This window comes from Perognathus longimembris, chromosome 2 (assembly GCF_023159225.1).
Source record: "Perognathus longimembris pacificus isolate PPM17 chromosome 2, ASM2315922v1, whole genome shotgun sequence".
Lineage (NCBI taxonomy): Eukaryota > Metazoa > Chordata > Mammalia > Rodentia > Heteromyidae > Perognathus > Perognathus longimembris.
The window spans coordinates 1,196,241-1,214,913 of NC_063162.1; the positions used below are offsets into that span (position 1 = coordinate 1,196,241).

Consider the following 18,673-nt stretch of genomic DNA (forward strand, 5'->3'; position numbering starts at 1 on the left):
TGCTCTCAATTTTCCTTTTAACAAAGATTTTTTTTAAAGGTAAGCTACTCCATTTTTAGTGGATTTCACATTGGAAGGTGTGATTAGGATAGCTATTATATTTATATGGCACATTATTTTTCCTCATGGAAGTATTGTGATAACCATGCCACAGTGGCACTTCCAAGTGGGCTGGGCTGCCGAAGGGGGCGGGGCATCAGGGCTGTTGGGAGTTGGGGCATGGAAGCCTATATAAGGGCACATGTTGGGAGAGCTATGTGTCCGTTGGGGGGGGTGGCGGTGTGTGTGTGTGTGTAGAGAGGGAGAGAAGCTGTGTATATGGAGAGGGAAAAGGGAGAGAGGATAGAGGAAATGAGGGAGAGGAGCTGAGCTGAGCTGAGTCGTGCCTGAGGTCTGAGGCCTGTGGAGAGGTGAGAGGGAATAGAAATGAGAGGGAATAGAAAGAACTCACTCCCTCGAAGGCTTGGAGGTTTGGAGATTGAGGCTATTGAAGTTTGGGGTTCTGGGTTTGGGGTTCTGGGTAATTAGCCCAGGACAAGGTAGTCACAGACCACTATTTGGAGGTGGAGGCCGTTCTGGGTTTTTTGGATTGTGAATAAAGCTCCTTGTAAATAAAACTCTTTTTCCACCTTTAGCTGTGCCTCTGTGGATTTTGCTCTCTCTCAGGTCATTTCAGTATTCACATATATAGGAACTTAAAATTTCAATTCCCACAGAAATTATATTGATGTAAAAAATATCCCAGAATCTTAGTCGTCTCAATGCTATTTGTAGTACAACCAGCCCTTTCTCTGCTTACTGAAACATCTCTTTTATGCATCGGGTCTGTCAGGTAAAGAGCAACTTTCTTCTTTTTCTTTTTTCTTTTTTGCCAGTCCGGGGGCTTGAACTCAGGGCCTGGGTACTGTCCCTGAGCTTCTTTTGCTCAAGTCTAGCGGCACTCTACATCTTGAGCCACAGCTCCGCTTCTGGCTTTTTCTGTTTATGTGGTCCTGAGGAATCGAACCCAGGGCTTCATGCATGCTAGGCAAGCACTCCACCACTAAGCCACATTCCTAGCCCAAAGAGCGATTTTAAAATGCATTTAACTCAGCTGAAATTCACAATAAGGAAGAGAGGAAGGGCAGAAGGAGCTATATGAGGAGAAGCCAAGTGGGCTGGGTGCCTGCCAGCACTGGGACTACTGAAGGGGTCAGCTCATCAGTGTGGAACTCCACTTGGCCACAGGCAAGGGGCTGGTCAGGCTGTGTCAGAACTGCAGGGGAGGGAGGGGAGGAAAAGGGGGGAGGAGGGGACGGGGAGAAGGGGCTCTGCAGAAGAGAGGAGAGGAGCCACACAGAAGCACTGGATGTTTGCAGGCTTTCTGAGGACCTCTGGCTTTCCCCTTTCAGGGGAAGATCTCCAGCCACAGTGACGTGGCCCTGTCCAGTTGTAGGGATGACTTGGGGAGAAACTGAGCCAGAGGAAGAGGCCTGATGTTCTCCAGGGCGACAGGAGGGAGACCAGACACAGTCAGGCCAGACTCAGGAGAATGGACAGGAACTGGTGGTGGATATGGACACTGGTCAGGCATCAGGGGCTACATGTGGCCAAAGGCTGCCTTTTCCAGAGGACGAGTCACCCCTTCTGCCTAGATTAGCCACCTAGAGGGCTCTTTCCTGCTCCCCAGCCCCTGGAGCCGGGCTTAGTCAGAGCATCTGCCTAGCCTTCCCGAGGCCCAGCACTATGAAACAGCCAAGCAATTAATCTACATCACCCAGGCAAGATCAGGCCGGCAGTCATGGACAGGGCCAGGACTGCTCACTGTTCATGAGAGGTCCAAGGTCCAGCACACTCCTGGGTAGTAACTACAACTGGACATCCCTGCTGAGAAGGGAGGGTTTCAGGAACCACTGCTGGGACTGGAGCAGAAAGGACTAGTTTGCCTAGGAAGAGGAAGGGGGCTCTAGCAACACACTGCCAGACAGGCTGGAGGAGGCAGGGGCTGGGGGGAGGCAGGGCCTGGGGGGGACAGGGGCTGGGGAGGACAGGGGCTGGGGAGGGCAGGGGCTGGGGAGGACAGGGGCTGGGGAGGGCAGGGGCTGGGGAGGGCAGGGGCTGGGGAGGGCAGGGGCTGGGAAGGACAGGGGCTGGGGAGGGCAGGGGCTGGGGAGGGCAGGGGCTGGGGAGGGCAGGGGCTGGGGAGGACAGCAGTTTGGGAGAATGCAGTGGGCTGCCAGGCAGTGCCTGTGCCATGGGGAGCAGGAATTTAGTCAACGTTGTGTCTGGAAGCCGAGCTGGCACTGCTGCTGTTTTAAATTTAGAGTAAAAGGCTTTGCTTGTAAGAAGTAAGAGCACACTGGCTCAGGGAGCACCCTGCCTCGGGGGTCCTGTGCCCCCCCACTGCTGGGACCACCCAGCACAAGCACTTGCTCCTCACCTGGCAGGAGAGGTGAGGCTGTGCTGCTAGGAGACTGCATCTCATCATACAAGGAGCTTCTGGCACTTTCCTTTATGAGTGCAACAGCCATACGCGTTTATAATGTCACAATATGTTTATAGCTCTCAAATAAGAGGTAACAAGACTGCTGCGCCCTGTGGACAGCTCAAAGGTTTATAGAGAATTTTAAATTGAATGAATAAACCACGCCCCTAAGACCCTACTCCTTGGTTGCCGAGAAACACTATTCAAACCACTTTTTTTTTACCAGAAAGGATTTTTTCCTCCAGTGTTGCTATTTCCATGTTAACCCCAGCTTCAAGTGCTCTAGCATTCAGGGACCAATGCTTAAGAACTATTTTCTTTATGTGAACAAACACAGAGCAGAACGCCTACCCCTGAGCTACCTGAGATGCCCCTGCACTGTCTGCCAGCATCTCTGCCAATGGTCTTTCCATTTAAATTTCACCAGAGAGATCAAGAATAAAAAGAAACTACCGCCAGGTGCTAGTGTGTCATACCTGTCATCCTAGCTATTCAGGAGGCTGAGATCTGAGAACTGTGGTTCAAAGCCAGCTTGGGCTTTGAGACACTTATCTCTAACCAATAAAAAGCCACAAGTGGAAGTTAAATGATAGGGGACCAAGCCCACCTTGAGCAATAAAGGGACAGCCTCAGGCCCTGATTTTAAGCCCAGCATGGCAGAGAAGAGAAGGAGGAAAGGGAGGAGGAGAGAGAGGAGGAGGAGGGGAAGGAGGAGGAGGAGGAGGAGGAGGAGAGGGAAGAGGAGAGAGAGGAGGAGGAGGGGAAGGAGGAGAAGGGGGGAGGAGGAGGAGGAGGAGGAGGAGGAGGAGGAGGAGGAGGAGGAGGAGGAGGAGGAGGAGGAGGAAAAAGGAAGAGTAGAAATAGAAATGTGATTCAGACTATTTCTGGGTGTGGAAATGCAAAGAATCAAAACTCAAGACTAATTAAAAAACAAAGTGAGAGAATGCACATTACATGACCGTGGCTTGTCAGGGAAGAATTAGTCCATGCTCTGAACAAAGGGAAACCAAGCAGTGTGAAATGGCCTCCATCCATAGCTACCACTGAGAACTAGCCTTTGCTGCCCTCTGCTGAAGCAGCCATCATGCTATTTCCCACATACCCCAGGGCCGACGAGGGCTGACCCAGGCTCGCTTGGGTGGAGGCCAGTGGCTCTTTCTAGGAAGCACCAGCTAGTCTAGATGTGTCCTGGTGGTGATGATGGAGGGAAGGAGAAGAAACAAAAGGACTAGGCTAGGGTCTGGCCCAGGTCACTTCTGCACTGACCAAAGCAAAGCAGGATTCAGAGTCATTTGACTAAGGACATCGTGCAGAAGGGGTCAAGGATGGAGCCAACCAGGTGCCCACTGTAAACACTCTCATACAGTAGGTGCCTCAGGGAAGTGCACACAGCAGTGTGTGTGTGTAAGGCCAATCCCATACCTGTATAGAGCCTTGACACCTACTCTCATCATGAACAGAAGTCAACCCCAGATGGGTTTTGGATATGTGAAAGGTCAAACAATAGAACTCGTGGAAGGAACGAGGGAAGGGTCTCCTGACCTTGGTCCAGGCAAGGATTTTTTTTTGTCAAGAGGACACAACTTGTAAGGCACACTGCACAGAGATGTCATCTGTCCTTCCCAGGTGCCCTCAGACTTGGGTGACTATCTCCCCAGTACCGACTTGCTGTGACTATCATCTCCCGGCAGTAAAGTCCCTCCCCAGCACTGTCTCCAGTGCAGGCAGAGTGAGCTGCTTGTGGACAGGCCCTGATTCCTTAGCATTTCCTAAGGCAAGACGATCAGGCTGCTGCCAGTTCTCTTCTGTCACCAGCAGAGCTGAAAGTGACGCTGTAAACATTTGTGCCCTTGAGACATCCCATGGCACAGAACCACTATCAAAAGCCAGCTGCATCCTTCAGGCCCTATGCCTGCTGCCATGCCACTTACAGAGCGGGGCCAGCTCCGTCTTCACCAGTGTCGGAGGGTGTCTGCTTTTCCACCTACCCCACCACCTGGGGCCAGAGGCAGTGGCCTCTATCTAACACAGTGGTGCACACACCTCTGCATGCACTCACATTTTTGTAATATTCCAAGTGGTTTGGGCCATTTGTACTGTTTCCTGAGCTACAATAAAGAATCCTGGAAGGTGGAGGTTAGAGTGCCCAAATCAGGTCAGGACCTATATTAGTGAGCCATGCATTCAGGTGACTCGCTTTGAAACAGGCGGATAGAGTGTCCCAGTCACAAGGCAGGTGCTTTCTCACTATGGGTCATGTTACAGAATGTGGGAAGGTCACAGACTTGCAAAACCCACCAGTCTTCTCTGGTCTAGAAATCCAAAGTATTTTGTCTCTTTCCTTATGCATGCAAAATATGGAAATCCAGACAGGGCTGCAGAGAGACAGGACTGCAAAGACATAGTAGGCAGGATAAGACATGGGGGCAGGTAGAGACAGGGGCAGGGGGAGGAAGGGGGGAGGGAGAGTCTGGGGCAGGGAGAGAGGGAACTTGACCCAGAGCTCACAACCCAGTGGACAGCAGGCCCGACATGACACATGTACAGCACAAGGCTGACCTGCACAAGCACATTAAGATAGCCACAATGGAGGCTGGCAAAGAATGTTTGCCTTGCGTGCATGAAACCCTGACTTCAACTCCTGAGTGCCACATACATGGAAAAAGCCAGAAGTGGCACTGTGGCTCAAGTGGTAGAGTGCTAGCCTTGAGAAAAAGAAGTTCAGGGACAACGCCCAGGCTCTGAGTTCAAGCCCCAGGAATGGCCAAAAAAAAAAAAAAAAAAAGATACTCATGATGTTGAGGGACAGAGTCCTCCAGGAAGAAGGTGCATTTTCTTTTTCAAAATTCAAAACTGGGACATAAGTCTCTGTGAAGTCTACAGATAAAACACTGATCAGAGAGCCCAAAGAGACAGGAAAACCAGAGAAGATGGTCAGTCCCTCTGGAAGCACCAGAACCTGGGTATGGAGGCAGGGTGAGGGTTGCAGCCCAGGTGCCCTTCAGAGGAAGGACTGGCAGTCTCCCCAGGCTGCCAGGACCACAACATGAGTGGTGTCCTGCTAGATCCCTCCAAACCTGCCCTCGGGGGCTGCTGGTCCTGCTCCAGCATTACCAGCATTACCTCCGTAGCAACACACCCGCACTCGAGTTTTCCTGTGTTCACATGGGGCCACAGTGGGCTGTTCTAGTTAGTTCCAGCTCCATGAACACTTTGCGGGATCCTCCACTCCAGGCCTGACACACATACCCCTTACAGATGTGCAGCCAACCTGCAGGGGCTCTCTGGTGATCACCCTGAGTTTGGGGTTACCATCATGACCTCTGTCCCTAGGACTTTTAAACACCCTCAACTCCACTGTCTCCCAGAGCCTACATTGCCTTGAGAATCTCTGGAGGCAGAAGGACATGAATATGGATGGCATCTCTGCAGAGACCTGGCTATGTCGCCTCATGCAGAACCAGAGACCAGGCTGTGTCCCCTGGGTCTGGGTCCACTTTGCGGCAGAGTTCTGGGAAAGCGGGGGCGGGGAGGGCAGGGCTTGGGCCCACCTAGTGGCAGGGCACTGGGAAGGCAGGGAGGAATCGGGGTCTGGGCCCACCTTGCTCTTCTCCTGTTGCAGCTCGATCTGGATGTCAGTGAGCTTGGCTCGCAGCTCCTCGTTGGCGGCCTGCAGTGCGGTGAGGGTCTCTGTCTTGTCCACCTTGGCCCGGCTGCCCGAGCCCTTCTTTGACATGATGAGGCTGGATGGCCAGAGGGACAGCAGGGACTGAGTGTCCACACCAGGCTGCTGGGATGCGTCGAGTGGCTGCTGCTCTGCTACATTTTCTTGCTCACCTGGAGGGAAAGCACACCTTAGTGAGCAGGGTGCACGTGGCCAGACACCCTGGTGGCACCTCAGCCACGGAGCCTTGGCCTGAGCTGGGGCGGGGACAGGGGTGCTGCTGACTCCTCCCAGCCCTGTCCTAGTGCCACAGACCCAGCCAGTGCACTGCCCTGGATGTACTAGAAGCAGCCACAGCCCAGAGGGGCCACCCTCCCAACACCCCACGCAGGGTCCCCACACAGAGAGGGACACAGTAATCCCCAGCAGATTCTTTGCTTCTTTAAGACTAGGAGACAAGGCACTGCTCTAAAGCCAGAATGTCTTACACAAGTAGAGAACAGGACACGGAGAGTGGATATAAACCATGGGCTTCTTAGGAAGAGCCAGGACCCCTGGCTCTTCAGAAATGCACCAGCCTTACCCAAGAAATATCCAAAAGAGCTGAAAGCCCAGCCAGGTACCGGTGGCTCACATGGCTCATGCCTGTAACCCTAGTTACTCAGGAGGCTGACATCTGAGGATGGCAGCTCAAAGCCAATCAGGGCAAGAAAGTCCATGAGATTTTTTTTTTTGCCAGTCCTGGGGCTTGAGCTCAGGGCCTGGACCCTATTCCTGGCTTCCTTTTGTTCAAGGCTAGCACTCTGCCACTTGAGCCACAGCACCACTTCTGGCTTTTCCCATGTATGTGGCACTCATGAGTTGAACTCAGGGTTTCACGCATGCAAGGCAAACACTCTACTGCTAAGCCACATTCCCAGCCCTCCATGAGATTCTTATCTTCAATTATCCACCACAGAATTGGGAGTTGAGCTGTGGCTTAAAGTGGTAGAGTGCTAGCCTTGAGCAAAAAAAAAGCTCAGGGACAGCACCCAGGCTCTAAATTCAAACCCATGCCTGACCAAAAAAACAAAAAAGGCAGAAAGTCAGGCCTGCCATGTTTAGAGCCCCAACACTGACAAAACCCAAGCAACAGAAATGAGCTAAGTGTGTGCCGAGGGACAGAAGTCACACTGTCACACGTCACCAGCGACCTCTCCCCACTGCTCCTAAAGAGAAGGGAATGCCACGAACCACACACGCTGTCCTCACAGGACAGCTGCAGCCCTGGAGTGCCAGGAGCCGAGCTCATGGAAACAGAGGACAATAAGGAGTCAGTGGCCCGGAGGAGGCAGAAAGGAGTTTTTGTTTCATGGGTCAGAGATCAGGTTTAGGAGATGAAATGTTGCAGAGACCTGATGCATAGCAGTATGAAGATGGCCAACACTTCTGAACTGCTTGGACAGTCACTCTGATGTGTTTGTCCACAATTTAGGAATCTGAGTGGCTGGGAATATGGCCTAGTAGTAAGAGTGCTCGCCTCGTATACATGAAGCCCTGGGTTCGATTCCTCAGCACCACATATATAGAGAAAAGCCAGAAGTGGCGCTGTGGCTCAAGAGGTAGAGTGCTAGCCTTGAGCAAAAGAAGCCAGGGACAGTACTCAGGCCCTGAGTCCATGCCCCAGGACTGGCAACAAAAACTAAACAAATAAGTAGTTCATAAAAAAAAAAAAGGAATCTGGGTGAGGACCACGCACATACAGGCTATCGCACTGACACACATTTGGTACATTTGTGACAAGGGCAGAGGAAGCCCACACAGGCAGGGCGCCTGGAGAGGGCGCCTGCCTAGCGTTGCAGGGGTCTGCCTCTAGGTGGCGCCCACACGTGGCACAGGGCCTGCAAACCTGGGGACAGGAGGAAACCAGAGTTAACCAACTTTTCCTCCAGCAAGGACCCTCTTAAGTCACAGGTGCAGATGGCACGCAGGGTAGGGCAGACACTGGGGTATTTCCTCATGCATTTCCCCCATGCCCTCGGGCCTCCTTCAGCCCTGTCCTTGCCCAACTCCATGCCCACTGAGCCAACGCCAGCTCAACGCAGGCTGGCACGGTTGCTCAGGTTGCCTGGTAAGCGCAGTTACCATGGTTGGTACTGGGCCTCCAGGAAGTCTCCACAGATCTCGTGATCCCAGCCTGGGAAGGTTGGACAGTGGAGCTAGGAGAGATCAGGTAGAAACAAGCTGAGAGCTTTACTGCTAACAGGAAAAAATACTTTATCTCTAGTCTGAATAACACAGTTTTGTTACAATGGGAAAAAGAAAAGTCTTCAGGAATAACCTGATGATTGTAAGAGATACCAGGCCCTGTAGAAAGCCCTGTCTTATGTATGAGCATGCTATGTTATATTCCACAGGCAAGGAGAGAGTACTGTTTATAGACACTGAGAGAACCTGCTAGTTAATTGTGAAGGAAGAATAAACTGATGGATTCCTGCCTTCCACCATAAAATTCCTGGTGGATTAAAGAGAATGAAGGGAGGGCTGGGGATATGGCCTAGTGGCAAGAGAGCTTGCCTCCCATACATGAAGGCCTGGGTTCGATTCCCCAGCACCACATATACAGAAAATGGCCAGAAGTGGCGCTGTGGCTCAAGTGGCAGAGTGCTAGCCTTGAGCAAAAAGAAGCCAGGGACAGTGCTCAGGCCCTGAGTCCAAGCCCCAGGACTGGCAAAAAAAAAAAAAAAAAAAAAAAGAGAATGAAGGGATGTGGGAAGCATTCAACTACCGAGAACAAGTAAAATGAGCATTTATCAGATCTCTAGAGAAAAGAGCCTGCTAGGCTTGGAGAAGATAAAAGCATTCACAAAAGGATTACAGAAAGAAAACTGCAGCAAATAAACAAAAGTATTTTCACAGCCACTAGAAGGCTGTGAAATCATAAAGCAGTAAGAGCTACCAAGATACATGTAAATATCAAAGATATAATTTATGAAAAGAGAAATAAAAGTGTTTTTGAAAACCACAAGAGCTGGGCGTCATGGTATATACACCTGTAATCCCAACAGTCAGGAGGGTGAAGCAGGAGAATCATGAGTTAGGGGCCAGCCAGCGTTATAGCAAGACCCAATCTCAAAAACACACAAACAGGGCTGGGAGTGTGGCCTAGTGGCACAGTGCTTCCCTAGCATGCATGAAGCCCTGGGTTCGATTCCTCAGCACCACATAAACAGAAAAAGCCAGAAGTGGCGCTGTGGCTCAACCGGTAGAGTACTAGCCTTGAGCAAAAAGAAGCCAGGGACCATACTTAGGCCCTGAGTTTAAGCCCCAGGACTAGCAAAAACAAAACCAAAAACACACAAACAGGGGTGTGGAGAGCTGAGTGGTACAGTCCTTGCCTGGTATGCAGGGGTTTGATCCCCAGCGCTGCACACAGATAGGTGTACATACACATGTGTGCGTGCATGTACGCACACACAGACACTATCATGAAAATAACCTCCTCTGAGTTTATCAAAATGCTGACGGAATTCAGGGGGCTGAACCCAAAAGAATGACAAATAGGCTAAGGAGAGACAAGCCATGTGAACTAAGGAGAAGCAGGCCATGTGGACTTCTCACATCTGCAGAGCACAGGATAGAGAAGAAGGGGAATGCTGAAATGGGGCGGGGGATGTTGAGTGCTTGTGTGCACATGGGCACTTGTGTGCACATATGCATGTTCATATACCAGGTCTTGAACTCCGGGCCTCAAGCACTTACTTGTCTGTCTTGCTCATGGCAGGTGCTTTACCATTTGAGCCACAACTCCACTCTAGTATTTAGCTGGTTAATATGAGATGGAGATTCAGAGACTTCCTGTGTGGACTCCTTCTAGGTCTCACTCAGCCTCCCAGGTATGACATTCTAACATTTCCTGGGACAACTGTGGCCAGTGCCCAGTTTAGACTGGGCAGCCCACACGGAGTCCTCCCGGGTGCTCACAGGGAAGAGTGGAGGTCTGGCCAGCAAACCAGGCTGGAGGAAGTGCCTCGAGAGAGAGGACACTGAGTATACACACAGGAAAGAAGAACACTTAGGAAGGCAAAAATGAGGACAGATGCAAAACGCTTTCTTCTTACTCTTAATTCCTTTCACAGGTTTTTCAAAGAGAAACTGGTAGCCATATAATACACGGTGCACTATAACTCACAGAAAAGTATCTAAAAACAATAGCAAAAAGAGCGAGAAGGAAATTAATTCCGTGTGTACCATAACTTCCAGAACCGTGATAAGCTAACAATGATTCTAGAAACCCAAAAGCAAGCACTGAAAGCTAAAAAAAACTGAGGGCTCTCCCCCGGCTAGGAGGCCCAGCCTGGATGTCCAGGAGGAGATGCCGCTTCCTGAGAGACCACCGAGGAGGCTCACTGGGAGCCCCGCACACTGGACCTTCAGGAGAAGCCTCGCTGGGCTGCCGCTGCCAGCCGGAGCTCTCCGCACTGGGGCCGGGGAGGAGCAGGCCGAGCTCAAGTGTGGGGCCCACCCCGGCTACCCAGAGAGACCCGGCACGGGTGGGGGGCTTTCCCACGACCCCCGGTTCGGGTGGTGACTGACTCTGGGGTTGGAGGTCCTTCCCGGCACGGCAGGTCACCGGCCCGCAGGGGGCCGCCAGGCATCCGGGTCCCATCGGGACCGCGCTCCACGGTCACGGCGCACGCAGGCCTCGGACGCCGGATCCCCGGCCCCGGGGCGCCCACGGCCGGCACCCCACCGCCCGCTCACAGGGAGCGCCCCGCAGGCCGCCCAGCGTCAGACACGGGCGGGACCCGGGCCTCCGAGCCCCGGGACGCCGCGGCCCCCCCGCGGGCAGGGCTCCTCCGCACCGTCACCCGGCGCGGGCGGGACCCGGGCCTCCGAGCACCGGGACGCCGCGGCCTGCCCCCCCCCCCCCCCGCGGGCAGGGCTCCTCCGCACCGTCACCCGGCGCGGCACGCCTCCCGCTCACCACGGACGCGGCTCGGCGGGCAGGGCCTCCCCAAGGCCGCCCGGGGTCTGCCGGACGACGCCCCTGCCAGGCAGACCGGCCGCCCGGCCTCCGGGGGCGGGGTGAAGAGCGTGCTGCCACGTGACGTGACGTGCCCGAGGGCGCACGCGTCCTGTCACGTGTGCGCGGAGAGGAAAAGGCACGACGTCAAGTGACGTGCCCGAGGGCGCGGAGAGGGGGAGAGGGAGAGGTGGCATCATGTGACGTACCTGAGCGTGGTGTGGTGTCACGTGACTTGCCTAAGGAAAGTGGCGTCACGTCACGCGTGGGGCGGGGGTTGGGACCCAGCACAGCGTCACACGACGTGTCTGGACGTGTCCGTCGTGGGAAGCGGCGTCACGTCACACGTTGGCAGAAGTATGGCGTCGCGTGTCGGGGGAAATTGCGGGGGTCACGTGTCCGGGGGAAGCGCAGCGTCACGTGATGGGCCTGAGGCACGCGTGGCCTTGCGCCGTGGGGGGGGGGGTGGGAGCGGGTGTCACGTGGCGTGTCATGTGACATGTCCCAGGGACGGGTCCCGTGGGGGGGGGGAGCGTGGCATCCGCGCGGTGTCTGAGGCCGCGGCACCGTGTGGCCGCGGGGGGCGCCGGCGGCGGGCCGGGGGCGGGGTCCCCGGGTCCTGGGCAGGCCGTGCGTGCGGTGAGGAGCGGGGAGGCCAGAGGGGGTGGGGGGGTGGGGGGGTGTGGGGGCTCGCCCGCCTGGAAACCGGGAGGCAGGGGGGCCCGGGAGAGCCGTTCCCGCCCTGCATGGGAGGCCCGGCCCGGCCTTCGAGAACGTTCCCTGAGGCGAGCACTGCACCGCGAGGCCACGTTCCCAGGACAGCCTCCAACCTCCATCCGGCCTCGTTCTGTGGCTCTTTCCCCCACATTCATTCACAACCAGTAACAAAACAAACGGTGACGCCAGGCCTCTCCAGCCAGGGTCCGCGGTTGCCCGGCCGCCCCTCCACTGCCATCAGAGGAGTAACTGGCTGGGCCTGCCCCGTCTTTCTACCACAGGCCCGCGCAAGGCGGGAAAGAGGCATGTCCTACTAACCACGGCTTCTCCTAAAGTGAGAGGAGACACATCCACGAGCAAGCTGTGGTTTCCACAAACACTAGGGTTCCTTGCATTGAAAAGTAATGTCAAAGCCGGGTGCCCGCGGCCCATGCCTGTCATCCCAGCTACTGAGGAAGCTGAGATCTGAGGAGTGCGGTCACAGCCAGCCCAGGCAGGAAAGTCTGTGAGATGCTTAATTCCAGTTAGAAACACCAGAAAGCTAGAGCTGGAGCTGTGGCTCAAGTTGTAGAGTACAAACCTTGAGCAAAAAAAAAAAAAAATCTCAAGGACAGTGTCCAGATACTGAGTTCAAACTCTGCTATCAGCACCAAAAGAAAGGTATGTCAAAGGCCAGGAACATGGCTCCCCGAGTGAGCAGTAGAGAACCTGCCCATGAGTACCAGGCTCTGAGTTCAAAATCCCAGTGCTCTTCTCCCCTCAAACTGTACAGAAGCGGTGCCAGTGTGAAATGCTGATTTTTGGGGGTTAGGTTTGAAAGAGAAGACATCCCTTAATCTAAAGGCAGAGATTGTAAGCCATCGCAACACCCATTCCGACAGTGGACGGTCAATCTGCTGCCCGCCCAGCCAGCCAGCACAGCAAGCCAGTGAGAGCAAGGCCGTGCCTGGCACAGGAGGCGGCTAAGCTCACAGAATTCCCACCAGGGCCCACTAGCACAGAGCAAAGGCCCCTAGATTCCCACCCCAACAAACTCTGAACAGGCCCCAGGTTGGCTATGCCATACAACAAACAGCCATGTTTGAAGGAGGAGCACATTCTGAGAGTCTGGTCCAGCCCTCTGCAAACGCAAGCATGAGCTCACACGGAAGCAGTCTCGAAGCGTCTTCCTATATTCCCTGCGCATTCCCCAATGCTGACTTTTTGCACCGGTGTGTGCTAAATTCAGAAGGGGATCCGAGGTGAAGAAACCGGAGCAGGAAGACCTCAACCCAGGACGAGGGTCACAAAGCCTGCGCCTCACTCAAACCTCAAGCACTTACATGCCCAGGTCCTCACGTCCCCGCTCAGACTCCCACTCCTCGTCGTGGCTCTGTGGGTCTCTCTCTCAGTGTGTCCACACTCGGCCGGCCTGTGCAAATCAGCTCCCAAGCATCTATGACTCAGCAAAGAGCCGGGCTTTTATTTTTCAGATGGAATTTACCACCCTGTGATTACATCCAGGGGAGGAACCGGCTCCCAGAGCCGTTTCTAAGCAGGGCCCTGCAGGCCAGGATGGCTGGCATCTCCCTGAGCCAGAGGCAGGCTCGGCAGCGCCCAGCCCGTGCCCCTCCTGGACCCGGAGGCCACAGCCGGGGGAGGGACGGGGCACGGCTCTGCTCGAGGATCCTGACGCCGCCCCTAGCCACGCGGACAGGAGGGATCCTGGCCTCCCCTGGCCCGGCCACCTCCACAGGTGAACTGGGAAGCAAGGGGTGGAGGCAACAGCCGCCCAGCTCCTGTCCATGATAACCGCAGCTGCCTGGTGCCTCCGCATGGTGTTCTGTCCACTTCTCCCCCTTGGAGGGAGAGCCCCACTAGGAAATCATGTCACTGGAAAGCCAGCAATCGCGTGGCACTTCCACTGAGGGAGGCAGGTGAAGAGGGAGAGGGTGCTCCTCCTTGTAGTCTAAGAATGGAAATGGAGGGAAGCTCCCGAGCAGGCCTGCATGGGAACTGCAGGTCAGGAGAGCAGAGGACCTTCCCAGCCCCGGCGGTCCAGAGCCCTTGATGGTCCTGGGAGCAGCTGTGGAGAGCACAGGCCCCAGGGCTCCCAAGCAGCAGGAGGCGCCTACACTCCATTTGTGTGGATGGATTGAGGAAGGAGAGATGCTAACTGCTCTGCTCACTTTCTGACCTCCAAACAAGCGCAGATACAGATCTAGAACCTGAGTACAAATGTAGACACCCTGACCCGGGTTCTGGGGAGCTGGCCAGGAAGTCCTCATCCCCCCACTCTGCTTCTGCCAACCCTGTGCCACACCCAGTGACTGGTCCCTGCTCCTCCCCCACCTGCCTTTCCAACCAGAGCCAGATGTCATCTCCCCCAAACTGAACCCAGCAGGCAGCACAGACAGAAGCGGGGCGCGATCACAGAACGTGATACCACAATGGGGGGAGCTTTAACATGTGGCTATATTTGCTGTTTGTCTAGATGTGGCTGGCACTGGTAAGTTAAACAAATGGCCAGGGGCACTGGCGGCTATCATCCTAGCCTCTAATCCTCGCTACTCAGGAGTTGAAGATCTGAGGCTTGTGGTTCAAAGCCAGAATAGACAGGAAAGTCTATGAAAGGAAGAGGAACTGCGTGTAGCTCAAGTGGTAGAGCACTAGCCATCTGAAAAAGCTCAAGGACAGTGCCCAGTCCCTGGGTTCAAGGCCCAGTATCAGCACACAGAGATGCACATGCGCACACACGCACACACGCGCACACACACACACAAAACAACAACAACAAGGGCTGGGGATATAGCCTAGTGGCAAGAGTGCCTGCCTCAGATACACGAGGCCCTAGGTTCGATTCCCCAGCACCACATATACAGAAAACGGCCAGAAGCGGTGCTGTGGCTCAAGTGGCAGAGTGCTAGCCTTGAGTGGGAAGAAGCCAGGGACAGTGCTCAGGCCCTGAGTCCAAGGCCCAGGACTGGCCAAAAAAAAACAACAAAAAAACAACAACAACAAAAGCAAAATGGCCGTGTTATTCTGTTGTAGCAGCTGTGGTGACAGCAGTGACACTCAGAGTAGACACTGCTCTAAGCTCCCTGTGTGTCCTGACAGTCATAATTCCCCAGGCTGATGGTGATGATAGCAATTGCTGTCTGTGTTTCAAGTGATGGATCGAAGGTTTGGTCATCTGTCCCACAATCAGCAGGTGTCAGAGCCAGGATGGGGGTGGCCCTGCAGTTAGGATGCACACCAGACCCCTGCTGAGGCTCAAGATGGGCCCTGAAATGAGAACCCAGGCATGCAAGGGGAGGCTTAGAGGACAGCTCCTCTCGATGCAGGGTGGGCACAGAGGATGGCTCTTCTCCCTGTCCAATGGAGACAGCAGGCGAAAGACTTTGACCACAAGCACTCTTTAACCCAGCTTCATAATGAGACCTGATCCTCAATGGCACAATCATGAGGATAGACACAGATTTTATTCTGCGACCCATACTTTTTATAGCTTTATTCTGTGCCAGCACAGCCAACAGCAGAGCACACACAGACTCCAGTGACACCAACAGCAGAGCACACAACTGGCTCCAGTGACACCAACAGCAGAGCATATAATAGGCTCCAGTGACACCAACAGCAGAGCATATAATAGGCTCCAGTGACACCAACAGCAGAGCACACACAGACTCCAGTGACACCAACAGCAGAGCACACAACTGGCTCCAGTGACACCAACAGCAGAGCATATAATAGGCTCCAGTGACACCAACAGCAGAGCACACACAGGCTCCAGTGACACCAACAGCAGAGCACACAACTGGCTCCAGTGACACCAACAGCAGAGCACACAACTGGCTCCAGTGACACCAACAGCAGAGCACACACAGACTCCAGTGACACCAACAGCAGAGCACACAACTGGCTCCAGTGACACCAACAGCAGAGCACACATAGGCTCCAGTGACACCAACAGCAGAGCACACACAGGCTCCAGTGACACCAACAGCAGAGCACACAACTGGCTCCAGTGACACCAACAGCAGAGCACACAACAGGCTCCAGTGACACCAACAGCAGAGCACACAACTGGCTCCAGTGACACCAACAGCAGAGCACACAACTGGCTCCAGTGACACCAACAGCAGAGCACACACAGGCTCCAGTGACACCAACAGCAGAGCACACACAGGCTCCAGTGACACCAACAGCAGAGCACACAACTGGCTCCAGTGACACCAACAGCAGAGCACACAACTGGCTCCAGTGACACCAACAGCAGAGCATATAATAGGCTCCAGTGACACCAACAGCAGAGCACACAACTGGCTCCAGTGACACCAACAGCAGAGCACACAACTGGCTCCAGTGACACCAACAGCAGAGCACACACAGGCTCCAGTGACACCAACAGCAGAGCACACACAGGCTCCAGTGACATCACTCATTAACCAAGTAGTAAGTCTGAATTGTTGGCTTGTAGAGGTGAGGACAAATTATTGTTGCATATTTTAGAGTTGCCTATAAAATGTACACCAAGTACATGTTAGGTAATTTCCATTCACCATGAACACCAAGTGCACACGTTAGGTGATTTCCACTCGCCATGAATACCAAGTGCACACATTAGGTGATTTCCATTCGCCATGAACACCAAGTGCACACGTTAGGTGGTTTCCATTCGCCATGAACACACATTAGGTGATTTCCGTTCACTCATTTCTACAAACGATGCCACCATGAACCACCCATACGTGCTAGCTGGTTTCCGTTCCACCATAAACACCTTATACATGTATTAGGTGGTTTCTGCTCACCATAAACGCCTTGTATACACCTAGGGGTGTTTTCATTTGCCATGAACACCTTGTATACACATTAGGTGGTTTCCATGCCACTATGAACACCTCGTATACACGTCAGCCCATCTGCTCCTGTGCCTGAGAACAAGTATCCAGACAGGGTGACTGGCTGGTAGGTGCAGGCGTCTTTGATCTTGTTAAATACTGGAACTCTTCTCCAAAGCGGTGAAGATGCGCGTGATGTGCCTGCCCCCCGGGTCCCCAAGCTCCATGCTGGCCAGGCTCAAGGGTGGCCAGGAACTGGGTCACTTGCATGCCCCCACCACTGGTGGGGCCTTTTTCATGTGCCCACTGCCCATCCAGGTCTGTGATCTTGCAGGTCATCACTCTTGGTCTCTGTTGGCCTATTTGTCATTTCTCATTCTAAAGGAGGCTGTTATATTCCAGATATCAAATATTCAATTGGTGACCTTTGGCTAATTTTTTCAGTTGCTGTCTGGCTGCAGGAGCTTTCATTGTTTTATTCATCTGTTCTGCACTCTGCCTTCACTTACTGCTTAAGAAATGCTTTTCTGCTGCAGAAAGATGTCCTCCTTGGGTTCCCTCTAGAAAGCTTCTGGCTGGTTTCCATCTGTGTCCCCTCCCTGTAGAGGCCCCCGGTCCCCTGGTTGCCGGGGAGGCTAGCCTGGCCATCGCCTCTGTTCCCACCTTTGGGGCAGTCACCAGGGTAACACGTGTGAACTTTTTACCCAGACTAGCCTGGAACTATGATCCAACCCAATCTCTGCCTCTCAAGTAACTGAGGTTATAGGCGTGAGCCACCATACCTAGCTTGACAGAATTTTTTAAACATCAAGCAAAGACAGAGAGGGACGTGTGAGCAAGCATTAATTAAAGCCGAGGCTCGTGGCAAGCTGGCTCACAGGCTGGCAGATGCACGCCTGTCCTTTGGCGCCTTCCTCTTTCTTCCTGGTCTGATTGCATTGCAGCCTGCAGGCTTTTTGGCAAGGTCTACTTGGCATTAATTTTCCCCAAAATGTTCACGACGAGAGAGGGCTGCATTTTCATTCACTCATAGCCCCCGAAGTGCCGCGAGGGCCGCGCTCCGTGAGCCCCTGGGGGGGGGGGGCACTGGAGCAGGACACTCGCCCGGCCCCTGGGGTTGCCTGTGAGGCTCCAGAGAGGAGTCCACAGAGTGCCTGGAAAAGCAGAGGCGTCCGCCACCCCCCAGGCAGACAGCCCGGCTCTCCATCGTCATTCTGGTTCCTAGGGAAGTAGAAGGAGCCACACAAGCTCAGCAACCCTAAAGCAGCCCAAATGCCCTCCAGTGAGGGCTGGGCCTCGAGTCTGGAAGGCCAGAACTGCCCAGGAAACATGAACAGACATCCCACTTCCCTGCCTCCTGCTGCAGCCCCCAAACTCCTGGGCTCTGTCCTTGGTGCTGTCTCCTCTCAACTCCAGCCCTCACCATGAAATCCCCCACTCATCTGTGCCACCTGCTCTTCTTGCCTCTGCCTGTTTGCGACCTAGCTTTGGTGTTACTCTAGCTGGTTGCCGGGCGGCCCAGTAGAGACGCTTGTCCAGGCCCATGCGTGCCCTGCCAGCATCTCGCCAGCCCACCTCCAGATGCTCAGCAGCTCATCTCTTCCCACACCTGCCCACGCTCACCCCTTGTCTCTGGAAGGCTGGGCCTGTGTTAGTCTGGACCCTGCAGGTGAGCAGGTCCAGAAACACATTCCTCTGAGAGGAGAAGCTATTCTGTGACTTTCACACATGCCTTTGCCTCTAAGATTCCTGGTAAATAAAAACAACTGGAGAACAAAGGGACAGGCATGCACCCTTCCCCAGCACATGAGAACATTCCTGGCCCAATAGCTTTTCCAAGCCACGCCTACCAGTGGCACTGTGCGTGGCCCTGGGGTGGCCCTGGGTGAGAAGTTGTATCAGGAGGTAGAGACCACGCAACACATCCTCATCCGAATTCACCTGTAGTTTCCTAATGCGCCCTTGTTCTGGAGCACAAACCCAGCCACACGGCCCCCAGG

General features: G+C 54.2%; 1 protein-coding gene across 5 annotated transcripts in view; it reads right to left on the reverse strand.

Annotated features, from left to right (window-relative positions):
• Positions 1–18,673, reverse strand: part of Jakmip3 (Janus kinase and microtubule interacting protein 3) — a 71,458-nt gene that overhangs the window by 43,477 nt on the left and 9,308 nt on the right. For all 5 annotated transcript variants that reach the window (XM_048338007.1, XM_048338011.1, XM_048338010.1 and 2 more), the window contains exon 2: positions 6,066–6,301. In XM_048338007.1, the coding sequence (XP_048193964.1) occupies positions 6,066–6,200 (135 nt within the window). In that variant the 5' untranslated portion in view covers positions 6,201–6,301. The remainder of the gene's footprint in view (positions 1–6,065; positions 6,302–18,673) is intronic.